Consider the following 18,279-nt stretch of genomic DNA (forward strand, 5'->3'; position numbering starts at 1 on the left):
TTGTCAAATCCAGAATATATATATATATAAATATTCTGCCATTTTCATTGTACAAGCTGGTGCAGGATTTCTGTCAGAGTGACTGGGCAATAATTTGTGAACTTTAAATAAAATAAACAGAGTTTAAAGAAATGAAATGATTCAGACAATGGGCAGCATAGTCACAAAGAGAAACATAGAAAATAGGTGCAGGAGTGGGTCATTTTGGCCCTTTGAGCCTGCACCGTCATTCAATATGATCATGGCTGATCATCTAAAATCAGTACCCTGTTCCTGCTTTTTTTCGAAATCTCTTGATTCCTTTAGCCCTAAGAGCTAAATCTAATTCCCTCTTGAAACGATACAGAGTATGTAATTGTTTGAGGCCATAAACTATAATTCCCCACAAGCCAAACATTTATGATCATTCTCATAACCATCGATCAGTGGCTGTGCCAGCCACCTACTCATTGAAAAACAAGATTTAAACAAGAATCATGGATGGCATAAATTTGATAAAATAGGAAATAAAAAATTGCAAAAAGAAAGAAAAATCAGGAGACAAATATTTTATCGAACAATTTTGCATGAAAAGGTATGAAAAAGAACCCACCTTCGGTCAGGAAGAAAGTAAATTTTGACATAGGGATTCCTTGGCCTTCCTTCTTCCCTAAAAGGAAGATCTTTTGCTGCAAGTACTGTAACTATAAGCTGGTGGCCAACTTTGTCGTACCAGAGTTTTATCTGTAGGGAAGATCATGTCACCATATAATCACTCATGTTGTTAATATTTGTGTTTGTTAAGGTTTTTGTTTACATTTACACTTAAAAATCAAACTCTGTTGATCTCTGCCTTTACTGTAGTTATTTGTAATCAAAATTAGTTTCATGTTAGTTTGTCTGCAAAATCTACATCAATTTTGAGAATGTGAACATCAAATTGTAAGGAAACAGTAAAACAGGACATATTCTGAACAAGGGTCCTGAGTCTGAAGAAGGGTTTTGGCCCGAAAAGTTGCCTATTTCCTTTGCTCCATAGATGCTGCTGCACCCGCTGAGTATCTTCAGCATTTTTGTTTACCTTACATTCTGAACATGTTTTGGGAAGAATGCTTTCATTTAATGAATGCAGTGTGCTTCAGGTAATGTCTTACAGTTGATCCCAAAATGTTAAATGGAAATCCCACGAACACATCTGGTAATATATGAGCTTCCTCAATAAATAATTGATGGAGCCATCGAGGGCATGAAGGAGATTCTAAATTGTCTTGGCATTGTTAAAGTCTCACAGATCCATGTAACTTTAACAGATTCCCATCCAATTCCCAGCCCCACCTCCAAGAAGGTCACACATCTTCCATTGGGAAATAATGGTGTAAGAGACAATACTGATGTTAAAAGAGTTTACTACACTGAAACCTTAGATTATGCAAAATTAATTTAAAAATTTCCTGGTGTAGCATGTGGAGGGTATATGGTCTCACTGCATTTTAGGAGGAAACCAGGTCTAAAAGAATAACAATAAACACAGTCAGTTTGTCACACTTATTATAACACAGCTCCATTTAATCATTAACATTTAAAATGTTGAAGGCAACACTCATGAAAAGAGAATACACCTTTTCATTGTCATGAAAACTAGAACAAGCTAAAGACCAATCTGTAGTTTTCTGCATCTTTAATACATTTGATGAACTCAATATTTAGTATTTCAAATGTAATCATTAATTTAAAAAAATCACACTATTTCTCCACCCCCAATCTATATTATTATCAGCTCTCACTTGTTTATGTTTTATTTTCCCAGTCTTCTATCTATTTCAACTGTTTTTGTTTCATTTTTAGACACTTTCTGTATTATTTCATGTCTCCTCCACAGCTGATGTACACTCACTCTCTCTCAGTCATTATTACTTTCTGCTTTCCAGTTCAATATTATTTCTGCCTGTTTTCCAGTTCTTTTGCACCTTCTTCATTCAAACTGTATTTCCATGTATTTTGCTTGCCTTGCCCTCACATTTGTTTTCATCATCCAATTCTGTCTCTCGCTCCGTCACATTAGTTCAAGCATACAGACTCAAATTCTTCTTTTGCACTCTCTGCCAACTTTTATCACTCAGTCACGACAATCTACATATTTCACACACTCTGTTTCAAATCATTTTCTTTTAGGCACACCTAAAATTGGAGGAACAATACCTCATATTGCATATGGGTGGCTTGACCTCCCCAAACCTCTCTTCCAAGTTTCTCCACAGCTCCCTAACCCCACCACAATCAGTCTGAAGAAGGGACCTGACTTGAGACGTCACCTATCAATGTTTTCCAGAGACCTGTTGAATTACTCCAGTACTTTGTGTCTTATTTATAAACCAACTACACCAGTTCCTTGCCTCTAGTTCTTCTTAAGGTTGTCTTATAAAGGGATTGAGGGCTTTACCATTCCGATCTGCACTAATTATGCAGCTAACAAATTTTCTGTGTTATTGAAGTGCCTAAGGTTCACAGTGCCCTTTTTGACTGCTTGGAAATAGTGCATGATTCAGACCAGCTCAATCCTTTCATTGGATATCATTGAAGAGGCAAACTTGTTATTATTGCTATGGGGCCAGTGGGTCTAGAAGGACTCTTATAGAACAAAATAAACTGCAACGACTCAAGGCCTGTCCATACATACACCCCTTCTGTTGCAGAGAATCCTGTCCTGTCACTTTATCTATTTATTTCCCCTTTCAGTCTTGTTGACCCTACTTGTAATGTGTTAACGTACCTATCTTAGTAACATCAGCAAACTTGGCTTCAATACCTTTGGCCCCACCATCCAATACATTGTAAATCGCTAAGGCCCCGGGACTGATCCCTTATATGTAACTGACTGCCTGCCAAATATTATCCACTTTACTCGAATCTCAGATTTTTTTTGTTTGTTAGCTGCTCCTGTCTATAATGCCAATATATTATCTCCAACTCTATATGCTGCTATGCAGTAGCCGTTTATGCTGCAGATTGTCAACAGCTTTCTGGAAATCCAGATACACGGCATATAATGATTTCATGTATCTACCTTATTAGTTCCTATGAGAACTCTAGCAATTATGTGAAAAAACCTTTTCCATTTTATAAAACCATAATTACACTATTTGATTGCCTTATGATTTTCTACAATATCCTTCAATATCCTACAATTTTCCTTCACAATGAACAGATTTTCCCAATGACAGGCGCGGGTCCTGTAGTTTCCTGCTTTTGTCTGCCTTCTTCCTTGAATAATGGTTTACATTTACAGATCCTCTGGGATCTCTCCAGAATTCTCTCCGGGTGAACACAGTGGTGCAGCGGTAGAGTTGCTGCCTTACAGCAAAATGCAGCGCCAGAGACCCAGGTTCGATCCCAACTACGGGTGCTGTCTGTATGGAGTTCGTACGTTCTCCCCATGATCTGAGTGGGTTTTCTCTGAGATCTTTGGTTTCCTCCCACACTCCAAAGATGTACAGGTTTGTAGGTTAATTGGCTTGATAAAAATGTAAAATTGTCCAAGTTGGCGATATGTAGAGTACTGCCCTGCCGACTGCAAAATTCAGAAGGTTCAGAAGGAATTGAGGGAATTTCAGCAGATTACAACTAAAACATTGACTACCTCTGCAGCTATTTCCTTCAAGACTCTAATAATAATAATAATGGATGGGATTTATATAGCGCCTTTCTAATACTCAAGGCGCTTTACATCGCATTATTCATTCACTCCTCAGTCACACTCGGTGGTGGTAAGCTACTTCTGTAGCCACAGCTGCCCTGGGGCAGACTGACGGAAGCGTGGCTGCCATTCTGCGCCTACGGCCCCTCCGACCACCACCACCAATCACTCACACACATTCACACACAGGCAAAGGTGGGTGAAGTGTCTTGCCCAAGGACACAACGACAGTATGCACTCCAAGCGGGATTCGAACCGGCCACCTTCAGGTTGCCAGCCGAACACTTAGCCCATTGTGCCATCTGTCATCTCTAGGATGCAGGCCATCAGGTTCAGGAAATTAGTTGGCCTTTAACCCCTTCAGTTTGCCTCATACATTTTCTCTGGTTATACCTTGTTTTAAGTTCTTTGGTCCCTGTATTGTCGGCTACCGTTGGGATATTTTTTATGCTTTCTACTGTAAAGGCTGGTCAAATTAAGCATTCATAATCTCCTTAATTCCCCAGTTTCATCCTTGAAGGATTCTGTTGCTGGATGGGATGACCAAAAATGACATAGGAATTATCAGTGATTTGCTAACCCAGTATTAGTGTGGCAGCGAAATTATTGCCACTTCTACATTTTAAATGCACAAGTGATGCTCTGAGCAACAGCCATCAATTTATCAAAATTCAATTGAGATCCAATTTATCTTTTCAGTTCCAGGCTCATGTGACCTGGAGCAAATAAAACAAAATGCTTGAGGAACTCAACAGGTCAAGTAGCATCTGTAAAGCAAAGTGATAGTCAATGTTTCAAGTCAAGACTCTACATCAGGTCTCTCTTATAACCTAGCAATTGATCTGTCATTTGAAGCACAAGTCACTGCATATTTTGTGCACATTTATAATATGCTTCAGGTGCTATGCATTTCATGGGCTAGACCAGGCCTTGCACTCTGAGCACACGCTGGCCTTTTCTGTGCCTGTTGATAGGGATGTATCTAAGGTGCACTAGGTGATAAGTATCAAATGCTGGGTGTCCTAAAGGAAGTCTGCAGTGAGGAGAAATAAAATAATGTAAAAGTAACCTTAAAGGTAGGGAGCCACAAGCATCCTTCCCCTCAGCCTCAACCCTAATTATGCAGGACCCATTTGAGTCTCACTGAAGCAGGCCTTACATCTGTTGCATTGCCTGCTTCTGTGTATCTGGCAGGCTGCTTGATGTTTGTGTGTTGTACTCTGTGTGTTTGGATGTCACTCTGCAGGTCCAGCTGCCTTTGTGCATGTCCCTTCAAATTCTTCCACTCCAGCCCACCTTACACTTTCATTACAAATAGCTTCACTCATTTCTTCCATTCCGTTCAGCCTCATTCCTGTGCTCTTCACATTTAAGATGATTTCATTTGCTCCTTTAAAAGTCTTTCTCAATCAATCACTCAGTTTTGTCCATTCCCATTTGTAGTTTTCATGTGGAAGAATATTTGCTTGAATCATGATGCAAACGACAGATAGAGCTGATAATAGAATGAATGCACAATTCCTCAAACATGCAGCAAAGCAAAGAAGCATTCTGTTCAATTGCAAATGAAGATTGAATAAAAACATATTTATTTTCTAATGTTCTGTGGTAGGTAGAAATGATATCTAAACGTAAGCTCTAATATGTTAGCAAACAAATTGTACCTTAGTACAAACCCTGCTCCAGCTATCCTTCCTCCAATAACTATTTCACAATCGGCTGTGTAAAAAAGATCTTGGAACTTAATCCTTTACGACCTTAAGATCAATAAGCGAGTTTGTATCTTTGTACAGGCGAGATAGATTTATTCCAGTTTAATTTAGTGATCAATCCCACTTCTTCCCAACATGTATAATTCTCCCTTTTCTGCTTCATGAAGAAGTAATTTAGGGAAAATTCTTTACTTGAAATATATAGTTCAAATTAGAAAAATAATCTCTGCAAAAAACTCCAATCATGGATAGCTAGATCTGTACCCAATGAAAAGAACAAATCACAAATGCTTGTATTTGCAGTGAGCCATCACAGATGAAATGAGGCCAAGTCATTGCTTCTTGTGTATGAAGGAAGAATATCTTCAAAAGCTCTGGATAAAATTGGAATGGCACATGTCATTTTCTTTCAAAGATTTATTTTCAAAACAATGAACATTTCAGGTGAACTATTTGTTCATGTTGAATATGAACAAAATGGAACAGAGCAATTTCCTAAATGGGCTTCAAGTTTAACGCAGTGTTTCTCTGTGGTTGCACAAGTTCTGAATTAAAATCTAGCTGGCTATTGAGCACACGCGCCTGCAGGTGGCAAAAGATACTGAACTTGGAAACTAAATGAGAGGTTGTCAGGAAGCTGGGTGAGTTGGCAGGCAGGAGGGAGTGTAATGCCTGACAGCGGCATGTCGCTGTCTAGGACATGCTCAACCTGTTCCAATACTCAGGGAAGCTACAGAAAAGGGGTTTTGAAAGGCTTCCCATTTGAGGAAGCATATGGCGTAGAAATAAGTGAAAAAAAAAAATATTTTGAGTGCCTTCTGGGCACAACTTCCTTTTGCAAACAAAAAACAGAGCTGGAGGAACTCAGTGGGTCAGGCAGTGTATGTAGAGGGAAATGGACTGGCGATGTTACAGGTTGGAATCCTTCTTCAAACTCAATGGAGTAGCGGGGAGAAAGCTAGAGAAGTGAGGTGGAGTTGAGACAAGGCCTGGACGACATGTGGGAAGAAGTGAAATGTGAAACAGAAGGAGAGATATCTATGGAAGGAAGCAGTGGGAGAGGGAAAGGGAAATGTCGGACTCTGGGATGGGAGATGAGTATATGAAGGTGGGAGAGGGGCAGGGTGACTGGGATGGTGGGGAAATGTATGCACACTGGGGCAGGGCATGTGAAAGAGAGGGAGTGTGTGTGTGGTATTATGTGAAATTGGGGAATTCAATGTTCATACCATTGGGTTGTAAGTTACTCAAACAGAATATAAGGTGCTGTTCTTCCGCATACTGGCAGGGATTTCAACTCTGCCCCCCACACACACACCCATTACATCAGCCAGTACAATGCTTGCAGCAGCAAGATATTCAATCTCAAGAACTGAAAGAACATAATGCCCTGCCCACTGATATAATTTTCAAAGTGCACGCCCTATCAACCAATTAGGAAACAGAAATTTGCACATCTTGTGAGAGTTTGCCGTTTAAAGCCTATCTCAACCCTTTGAAATTGAAGCTGTATTATAAACAGAGAAATCATTAAACAATTTCCTCGATTTTAGAGTCATTAAGAACATAGAAGGGAGACTATCATAAACTTGTTATGGGATTACTTGATGCCTTTCTTGTTGATCAAACCAATAATGCTGTTTGTATAGGTATCATTTGTTTGCCAATGGTCAATTGAAGGATCTAATGCAAATTGGAAAATGCAGCTCACTGATCATTCAAACAGTGTAATGGCAATATGAATGAATCTTGCTCATGAAAACATGCAGAGCTTTACTTAGTACTCTGGAGGTCTGGAGTATAATGTATGCACGTATTCTAGAAACAAAAGTACAATAAAGGGAAAGAGGGAACTAAGAGAAAATAAATTTCTTGCCATTAATTTACTTTTCTGCATTTTCCAAATGATAATATTTTCATATATTCAGTGCCTTTACCTGAACCCTAGGAACAAAAGGCGCTGTTCTTCTACTAAGGCTTTGGCTCTGGTAAGCAAAATTAAACAACAAAGAAAAGAAATAAAATCAAACTAAAATGTTACATCCACACTCAGACACTTACAAAATGCTTTAAAATGAAAACCCGATACAATTACAGGAGAAACAATTAACTAAAACTCACCCATAATTCACTTTCTTGTCAAACAGTATATAAAGGTGACATTATTACAAAAATTGTACAAATACAAAACACATTAAGCACATACTGGGAGCAAGTTTCCTGGAGGCAGTGAATACACACATTTTTAAGGAATCCATCTTGATTGTGTAACAGTGGTTCCCAACCTTTTTTAGTTCATGGCCCCCTTGGGCTCTTTCATTTTTCTGTGCCCCCCCCCCCCCCCGACATTATTAGCGGGAAAAAAGTGCCCCCCTTCATTGAACCTGTGGCCCCCTAAATCCCCAATTTTTTCTGTGGCCCCCCTGAAATTTGCCATGCCCCCAGGTTGGGAATCACTGGTGTAATATATAATAACTGAAATCTGGATTTCAGAGTAAATTCTAGATTTTTGAAACTGCACACGACAAAAGAATTATCAATGTTTGTTTGAAATTACACAACACAACACATGGATTCAATAGTTTAAATGCTGAATTTGTTGACATTGTTATTTTTGTTTAACTGTTTCAAAATGAACCAACTCCGGACAAACTTGCATTTTATTCTCTTTTTATAGATTCCATCAACGCATCGACCCTCAAAATCAATTGTCCCATAAAGTAGCAATGAAAAAAGTTACAGTAATAACTCCGAGAATGCACATAATTAATATTATCAAAGTTGCAAATAGGAAACAATAGCAGTGACGTGTGTGAAAGAGGACACATTCATAGGGTCAGCAGCAGGACATCACCTTGCATTTAGAGGCCATATGTTTCAACAAACAATCCAAGAATGTAGTAAATAAGTGTGAATTTGAAAATCCATGAATATTTTCTTAATCTATTTGGGAATATTATGCTAGAGTTATTATATATTCAGAAATGTCCTCATAATTTGTGATGCTTGTGTTGTAGAAAAAATTCAGCTGCAGATAACAATAAACTCAAATGTCCTATTTAAATTTTTTTTACATGGAAGTTTGTTAATTTTTAGCTTTATAATAAAGTTTTCTCTGGCATATTTTCATCTTAAACTCATGCACAGACTTCAAGCAAAGCAGTCTGTCTGTAAAGTTAGAAATGGCGGTTTTAGCAATATAAGTTGAGGTTATGGTGTACTGTATCTTTTATTTGTTAAATATCTTAGGCATAGAGAAACAAGATATTCTGATAAAGGGTCCAAAGAAGTTAAAGTGAAAGTCTTAAATTTCATAGGCAATTGGCATCTCACAGAACTTGATAATGTTCAGTCAGGTCACCTTCGGTAATGGATGTGATTTGTGTGATAATTCGAAATTTACCCCACACACAAAGTGTAGGACTAGTAATTATTCTGCACCATAAATACTGTGTTAAACCACCAATGAAGGGCAAGTCAATGCCAGCATGATAACACTCTATTATGTATCAGGGACAAGGTAACGTGCACACTTTATGTACAGAGACATTTCCTTAGCTGACTCTACCTAACTACAGAACTTGCAAAATAACTCAGATACACATTTTGCAGGGATAGCCAAAGAATGTAGGATCAGAACTTCAATCAATGGGTGGGAGAAGGAAAAAGCACCATAAGAGTCATTTTGGGATGGGGAGGTAGAAGGGATGATGTCGACTTCTGAGAATTAGGATTGTGGTCTGTAGGAAGTGGTTCAGGTCACTGCAGGGATATGGTATGTTGATGGGATCCAAGGGAGACATGCAGTAACAGTTAAATACACAATGTGAATGGGGATTATCAGTCTATGATCTTGGTCTGTCTTAGACCTTGGGAATGTCGTGCTGGTGCTGCATGTTCCAGTGACTTAATTCTGATTTTGTCACTCCTGTGTTGAGGTTGTCTGTTCTTCCTCTGACTGCATGGTGTCTCCTGGACACTCCAGTTTCTTCCCATATCCCAAAGATATATTGTTCATAAATTGGCCACTGTAAATTACCCCAGTATAGGCAGAGGTGTGTTGTTGGATATGTTATAGAGAAACGGCAACAGGAAAATAAGTGACAAAATTGAACTGCTATGGGAACCACCTTGGAATCCATGCATCAAGTGGCATCCTTCCATACTGTTAGAAAATATAAGATATTAGTTGAGCAGGCTGCCTTTTAAGTCTATGCCTCACTGTGATTGTAAAGACTTGCTTTCGTATAAATGGCACACATGTCCCTGTCACTTGTACAAGATGAATTAATTTATGACCAATTTTGCATAAAGTGCGAATGGCTCAGGAGGACATTCACTAACAATCTTGCTGAGGACAGGGTAGTGGCTGGATCTAGCAGAAGTGCTAACTAAATATGTTCTTGCCATAGAGGGAGTACAGAGAAGGTTCACCAGACTGATTCCTGGGATGTCAGGACTTTCATATGAAGAAAGACTGGATAGACTCGGCTTGTACTCGCTAGAATTTAGAAGATTGAGGGGGGATCATATAGAAACTTACAAAATTCTTAAGGGGTTGGACAGGCTAGATGCAGGAAGATTGTTCCCGATGTTCGGGAAGTCCAGGACAAGGGGTCACAGTTTAAGGATAAGGGGGAAGTCTTTTAGGACCGAGATGAGGAAAACATTTTTCACACAGAGAGTGGTGAATCTCTGGAATTCTCTGCCACAGAAGGTAGTTGAGGCCAGTTCATTGGCTATATTTAAGAGGGAGTTAGATGTGGCCCTTGTGGCTAAAGGGATAAGGGGGTATGGAGAGAAGGCAGGTACTGGATACTGAGTTGGATGATCAGCCATGATCATATTGAATGGCGGTGCAGGCTCGAAGGGCCGAATGGCCTACTCCTGCACCTATTTTCTAAGTTTCTAAGTTATGTGCATGCTGTAAGCTTGCCATTTACACGGAGGCACCCGGAAGCAATCCGACAAATCTCAGCAAATGTTTCAGACGTAGCAACAATCAGATTTTCGATTGAATTCTGTTGTAGAGCACTCGTAAATGTTTTATTATGCCAAGGGATTCCAGACTGAAATTCTTTAATTTAGTGGATGTATTCTCCTTGTCAGACTTCGATTGATTCTTGAGACGATGCTTGGATTGGGCACATGTCCAGAATGCGTCAGGGCTATCTCAATTGCTTGGCAAGGATGTTGACAACATCCTAATAGATTGGGCGGTTAGAGTTAACATCTATGTATCAAAGAGGTTAATATGAGACAGCTCTGTGTCTCTTATGTTGGAGAAATGCTTGAAATAACTGGCAGCCAAGGAAGTGATGTCTTCTTAAGCATACCAGATATTAGTTAGACAGTACTGTTCATTCAATTGGTCTGTGAATATATGACTCAATCTCCCAAGATTGGTACACAGTTGTACGATTCCAATTTGTATAGTCTCCTCTCCGAATGGTATTCATTCATGATTTAATTTTTGAAGCAAGCCTTTCTAAATGTTTGTGAAAATTTAGTGAGTGAATTAATATTCCATCCAGGTAATTTGTCTGCTTAAGGAGCGTATTTTCGCCATCAAATATAACTTTCAGTGAACCACAGTGTCTTATATTGTCCAAATGAAAGTCTGTAGTCTCACATTGCTAGGTACGCCTGAGGCACTATGTCTAAAATTATGTACCCACGATATTCCTGTCCAATGCTTGCAGGCTTTCAACTATTGTTATACATATGGTTTGGATGGGAAGTGCTACAACGTTGACGTAATGAGTTTAAATTAGACGCATCACCTTGAGATGGTTTAAATAATGCTTGTGCAAGAACAGTGTGGTGCATTGCTGCCCAGCTATTTATACAAGGACATTACCCTCAGTCCACTCTCCATATCATTGACACATAACTAGGACAACTTACAAAAATTGGACTCAGGGAGATTAAAGTACCTCAGTGTGGATAAAAATAGTAGAATGATAGGAGCAAGACATTTGCAGAATTGTTACTGATCTCTCACTGTCACTCTTCCATTGGGTGACAGAACTCACCGGAAAGAACACCAATTAAGATGTACAAAATCTCTGCTGTTCCTATAATTTCCCACATGTCTTTGCAAAGAGATGGATTGTCTGCCAGGTCATTTAGATGTTGTCACTGGGGAAGGTACGCTTTAAGTCAACTTGGGAGCAACTAGCTGCTAGTTGGCAACCTAGACAGCTGGTTTGAGGTCTTCAAGGCAGTATGACAACTGAAATCCTTGACAGCTGGCAAAATATTTGTCTTGAAGTGTTGGTGGGGATAGGAAGGAAGATAACGGAGAGGGGGTAAAGTTAGGGAGAAGAGGGGAGAGGGAGGGATGGGGCAAAGGGAGTGGTGGGGCAGCAGGAGGGAGTCAGTCGGTATCTGGATGTGTTTTCAGAGAGATCAAACATTCCTTCCCTTCCTTTGTGTCCAATCACCAATAAATCATTTGGTGATGGAGTTCTTACATCAGATTCTCCAAGGCAAGTTTGCTTGGTCCCCTTTCCCCACCAACCAGAATAAGATCCGATTGAAAGACATGGGTGCAATGGGTGTGCAGTGGCTGGGACTGCTTGACATAGATGTTGACATAGGCTGATGAGTATTGATAAGTAAATATTTTCAGCGGGCCAAAATATTTGTTGCTAATAATTCCTCTTCATCATCAATGGCATCGACACATTTTTGGAAACTGAAATCAAAAACATGTTTGCAAGAAAATATTCATCAATGGTGATGAAAACAAAACAATTCCTGGCACTAAGTTTCACCTTGTATTGAAATGTGACTTCAACTTAACAATGTGACATTCTTTCAAAATCTGCACTTTGATGATATTCAGGACCTGTTGCTAATATATGTATAAATAAATGACCCTTTCATCACAATCAACTAAAGGTGAAACACAGGAGAATATTCAAGGTAGACGTATAATTGGTGGTTACATACTGAAAGCTGTCCAGGCACGAATTGTGGGGCATCTCGCAACATGCTTGGGCTCATGGGAGAAGTGACAGAAATAGAAGGACGATCCATCTTCTGGGACTCAAAGGAACTAGAACCTGTTTATAGAAATTGTTCTTGTTAATTTCACAAATTGAATATTGCACATTTATTGCCCATGAATTAATAAATATCTGAACAGCTATAATAAATCCATATGAAATGTTAATTAAATCATGTATGTTATGGAAATCAGTAAAACCAACATGGCCCTGAAACCGGTCAAACTGAGGTGTCAATTTGCTGACAGAGCATATTGCTGGTCCATTTCACAGTGAAATCTGTCACTGCATGTAAACAGTAGGGAAGCTCTAACACTATCTGACCCATCACCATGGTCTGAAGAAGGGTTTCGGCCCGAAACGTTGCCTATTTCCTTCGCTCCATAGATGCTGCTGCACCCGCTGAGTTTCTCCAGCATTTTTGTGTACCATCACCATGTTTGACTTTCCGCAATCCATGTGTTAGTCCTGTGGCCACACTAGCGATCTGCAGCTACGCATGCCCAGGACCCTGAGATTTTGTGGTGTCAGATCTTCATGCACTATTCTTTTTAGGTATCTGAATAAGGGAGACACCTACTTCAGACTTCTATTCATACACCACAGCTTTGCTTTTGATACCATTATCCCATCCAAACTCATCTCCAAACTCGTGGAACTTGGAGTCAGCACTCATCTCTGAAACTGGATCCTTGACTTCCTGATCAACAGACCACAATCAGTGAGGACAGGGGACAAATCATCCTCTATTATAATCCTCAACACTGGTGCTCTACAAGGATATGTTCTCAGCCGCCTTCTTTACTGCTTATACCCCCACGGCTGTGCAGCCAAGTACAAATCCATCCTGGTTTACTAATTTGGGGACGACATTACCGTAGTGGGGCAGATATCAAATAATGACAAGACAGAGTACAGGAAGGAGATTGAGAATATGGTGGCCTGGTGTCAAGACAACAACCTTTCTCTCAATGTCAGTAAGACATAGGATATAGTGATTGACTTCTGAAAGCGAAGCAGTACACATACATTGATTGCGCTGAAGTAGAGATGGTTCAAAGCTTCAAATTCCTAGAAGTAAATATCACCAGAAACTTGGCTTGGACTAGCCATATCGAAGAACAGGCCAGGAAAGCACAGCAATTTCTTCACTTCTTTGAAAGGCTTAGGAGGTTCAGCATGTTCCCAACAACCTCCACAGATGTGCCATAGAAAGCATTATATCAGGATGCATCTCATCATGATTTGGGATCAATTCCATCCAAGACCACATTAAATTGCAGAAAACTGCGGAGGCAGCCCAAACCAACCTCCAATCCATTGACCCAATCTATATTTCACGCTGCCTCGGCAAGGCCACCAGCATAATCAAGGACAAGTCTCACCCTGGTCACTCTCTCTTCTCCTCTATCCCAACTGGCAAGAGGTGCAGAAGTGTGAAAACTCCAGATTCAGGGACAGTTTCTTCCCAGCTATTATAAGGCAAGTAAACCCGAAACGTTGCCTATTTCCTTCGCTCCATAGATGCTGCTGCACCCGATGAGTTTCTCCAGCATTTTTGTGAACCATCTTATCAACATCTAGACAGTGGTCTGAGCTACTATCTACCTCATCGGAGACCCTTGGACTATCTTTTATCATTAAACATTGTTCCCTTTATCATGTATCGGTAGACGGCTTGATTGTAATCATGTATAGTCTTTCTGCTGACTGGTTAGCAGGCAGCAAAAGCTTTTCACTATACTTCGGTATTAGTGACAATACACTAAACTAAACTATCTCTCATACGTTGGAATACAGTTAAGATTGATTTAGATGATGACAAAAATGATTACTAAAATAATTAACTTTAAAACACAATTAACTACTTTTAATTAATTAAAACATGAATATTTAATGAAATAAAGAAAAATAAACTGAATGTCTTTTCAATGATGGGCAGCGATCACATTCAATATCATGCTGGATGTTGGTACGAAGGTGAAGGACCAGATACAAGTGCTTGCAGCTTTTCAATTACTTTCCAGACTGGTCTACCTTGCAGGATCTTGTGAAAGGCCTTGCAAAGGTCCATGTAGCAACATCTACCTTGCTGCTTTTATCAAAACCACTGCTGGACTCATCGATGAATCCAGGAGCAGAGTGAGGGGTCAAACTTCCTCCATATCAAACCTCCAGCATATGTTTGTTTCCATGTTACAATGTGCATGCTGAGAATGCACTAAAACATTCAGCATGATTGAATCCAACAGTTTGACAAATATTTCTTGTCTTTGACATTTATTTATTTATTTATTTTTTAAAGCCACGCTACAAGATGGGGCAAAGGCAAAACTGTTCAGGTTATGCATTCACAACAATAGCATTCTTCTGTAAATGATTCACAGAAATTAATTTTATTGTTGGGAAATTACACATTGTTAAAACACATTGCTTTTTTATTTTGTAATATATTCTGCCTGGTTTGTAGCTGTCTCACTTCCATTTGTATCTGAGAAAGGCCATTGAAAAAAAAGCAGGGGGGTAGTTTAATTCAGGTCAGTTAGAAGTATTTTGTTTTAATTTATTGACATTTTGGTATCAGTCACTATGCTGCAGATCCACTGGGCGATGCTGGAATGTAGATTATTAATGTTTTCGTATTTATGGGTTTTCGATCTGCACATTAGAAATACAGTTATTAGACTGCTTCTTCAATATCTGTATGTACACTTTCTGTATTTAATTTAACTATCTGTTATTTTTTAAAGATATTTTCTTTTGCATGCATTTTGTAATAATCATGTTACTCTAATGAAAAAAGAAGCAATATTTCTTATTGCAGCAATTAAGATCGCACTCACCCCTGCATAGCGTTACAACTCCAAGAGTCTAGAACGATTTTGTGTCAAGCACTTTTTCGTAATGCACAATGAAGTGCTCAGGTCCAGGCTAGGCTCAGCAGATCAGCCCACTTGTGCAGGACAAGATAGCTCGAGCGCACAGCTGTAAGGCAGCATGGAGGTGTAATTGGTAGTGCAATTGCTTCACTGCTCCGATGATCGGGGTTCAATCCTGACCTCTGGCACTGTCTACGAGGAGTTTGTATATTCTTTCAGTGACTGTGTGGGTTTCCTGCAGGTGCTCTGGTTTCCTTGCTCATCTCAAAAATATGAAGGTTTGTTGTTTGATTGGACACTATAAGAGCCTCTGGGTATATGTGAGTTGTGAGTTGAAATCCAAGGGCAGCTAATGAGAATGTGGGAAAAATACTGTGGGATTAGTGTGAATGGATATGTGATGGGCAGCATGGACTCCATGCATCAAAGGGCTTGTTTCCATGCTCTATGACTGTAGGAGTGAGATAGTAGTATTAGTGAGGTTAGTGGTATTAGTGGCTCATTGTGATTTGGAGGCCTATTTTGGCCTTGAAGGTTGTCATTGGGATCTAGGAAAATGGTTGCAGGTTAGGAACATTAGGGACTTCATGAGTGCTGCTGGGGACATGCAAATGATCCTGAGATGAAGAGACACATTGCAGATCATAGTTCACAGAGGGCATGTGAACGGATTTGGGGAGTCGGTGAGGTGGAAGTGATCAGGGTGCCTGATCAGAGGGAGATCAGTGGTCAGGGATCTCATGGCTCACAGCTATAGTGACACACAGTTAAATAGATTTGGAGTTGGTTTTCCAGAGGTAACCAGCACTACCCCTCCAGGTCAAGCTAAATGTTTTACCAAATCCAGAAACTGGTGCTAGATAAATGCAACATACAGAAGGACTAGTGTCCATTTCAGAGTGATAAATAATGCCTTCTGCCTGTTCTTTCCCAATAGGACAGCACACCCTTTCGGTCATAATATTGTGAATGCTCATTCATTGTTAATTTGGTGATTTTGTAGGCCATGCATTTTCTAAATACAGGCTACAATCAGCACTAATTTATTTCTATAGTTTGTTGAATAAATCCTGTAACTGTTATTACAATAATCCAAAAGCAATAGAAGAGATTTACAACTCTGACAATAATACTTACACTTGGAGTTCTCTGTGTCTATCTATGGCAGTTTCTGTTTTGGGTGCAGATCTGGCCCAACCTAACAGTGGCCCATTTTTTTTAGTATTATACAGCTGGACTCCTTATGGATTCCAAAAGAGCAGCCTCAATTACAGGCTTGCCAGCACTAGGACTGGGAAGTCTGCTGCTCAGGCAAAGTCATATTAAACCACCTTGGCATGCACAATTAGGCCCATTAAAATAAATGTCAGATGTCTGTTTCTAGGAAAGAAGGTCGTTTTTCATTCTTGCTTATTTCAAAAAGTACGTTACATTTTAGTGTGTGACTTTGTTTTCTGGTGTTTTTAATATTATTTAAAAAAAAATGTAATTATCATTTTATTTCAAATGTCACTGAATGTGAGTATGTAAGGGCCTCACACACTATAGTGGCCACACTAATAGTGAATTTGATTTTGTGAACCTGGGCTAAGACAGCCCCTGAACTGCTCTGGGTTGCACAAAGTTATTAATTTGCTAAAATAAGTAAAGAAATAAAAGCCAGACCTACTTGATTCAAGCTGTCCATGTGTGCTGTCTGGTATCCGGGGAATATCCCTTCAAGTAAGAAAGAAACATGAAACAATCATTTACCAATTATGTTTGTAGTGCTATGGAGTATATTTGCAAACTCCTACCTTTTAAGAGTAAAATAATGTTGAGTAAGTTATGTTTTGTATCCATGTAGAACATATTTGCCCAGATGAAATATCTTTGAAGATGTGGGATGGGAAATTAGCATTTTATTATAACTCACACTCAATAATTCACAAAATTGGATGTATCCAGCAGAAACCTTGATGGTGCATTCGTTAATGAATGGAATATTGGAACAAGATAGCAGCTATCGAACCAAACAAACCTCACCCACTATTTAATTATGTCATGATTGATCTGTGACCTCAACTCCATATGAACAACATTTACCAATATCCCTTATAACCTTTGGTTATTAAAAATCTACCAGTCAATCTTATATTTAAAATTAACCATTCATGGAGCATTAACCAGAATAAATGTTTCTCAATATCCCAACTGAAGGTCCAACAGGGTTTTTTAGACAATACCCACTGGACCTTACTCCCCAACCAGTGACAATTATTTCTCTCTGGCTTCTCTATTAGTTTTCCTTTATATTTTGACAACTTCAAACATATCACAGTTTAGCTTTCGAAATTATATGAACCATTTATTTCCTCCAAGGCCATTATATCCATTCTGAGGTGTGGTCCAGAAGATGATAATTTTGCATGTTTTCTCAATTTTGCACTTCAAATATTACATGTTCCTCAAATGTTATTTTTTCATGCTTTGTATATAATTTCCAACAGCCATGTCAGACAATTCAGCAGAGATCAATGAGTACACCAAAACGATCTCAGATAATGGATGCGAGAGTACCCTGATGGCTTCTGACTGCTCATGCTGTCTTCGGCCTTATTCATGTTTATAGATGAAAGTGTTCTGAAATATCTTTATTCTTTAAGCTTTCATTTTTTTAATAGACAATAGGTGTAGGAGTAGGCCATTCGGCCCTTCGAGCCAGCAGCACCATTCAATGTGATCATGGCTGATAATCCCCAATCAGTACCCCTGTTCCTGCCTTCTCCCCATATCCCCTGACCCCGCTATCTTTAAGAGCCCTATCTAGCTCTCTCTTGAAAGTATCCAGAGAACCGGCCTCCACCACCCTCTGAAGCAGAGAATTCCACAGACTAAATCATTTATATCATGCAGATTTACTTCAACTCTTTCTAAATATCTTCGATGATTATCTAGTGATTATCTAGATAAATATCTAGAGATTTAGAAAAATATATGGTTGTTAATGATCAGAGATTTTT

At 39.2% G+C, this 18,279-nt stretch overlaps 1 protein-coding gene across 7 annotated transcripts in view; it reads right to left on the reverse strand.

Moving 5' to 3' along the window:
• rims2 (regulating synaptic membrane exocytosis 2) overlaps positions 1-18,279 on the reverse strand; it is a 922,071-nt gene that overhangs the window by 398,213 nt on the left and 505,579 nt on the right. For all 7 annotated transcript variants that reach the window (XM_033018897.1, XM_033018898.1, XM_033018899.1 and 4 more), the window contains 4 exons: positions 16,947-16,993; positions 12,343-12,455; positions 7,323-7,370; positions 593-723 (listed from right to left, as the gene is read on the reverse strand). In XM_033018897.1, the coding sequence (XP_032874788.1) occupies positions 593-723; positions 7,323-7,370; positions 12,343-12,455; positions 16,947-16,993 (339 nt within the window). The remainder of the gene's footprint in view (positions 1-592; positions 724-7,322; positions 7,371-12,342; positions 12,456-16,946; positions 16,994-18,279) is intronic.

The sequence above is a fragment of the Amblyraja radiata genome, chromosome 4 (assembly GCF_010909765.2).
Source record: "Amblyraja radiata isolate CabotCenter1 chromosome 4, sAmbRad1.1.pri, whole genome shotgun sequence".
NCBI lineage: Eukaryota > Metazoa > Chordata > Chondrichthyes > Rajiformes > Rajidae > Amblyraja > Amblyraja radiata.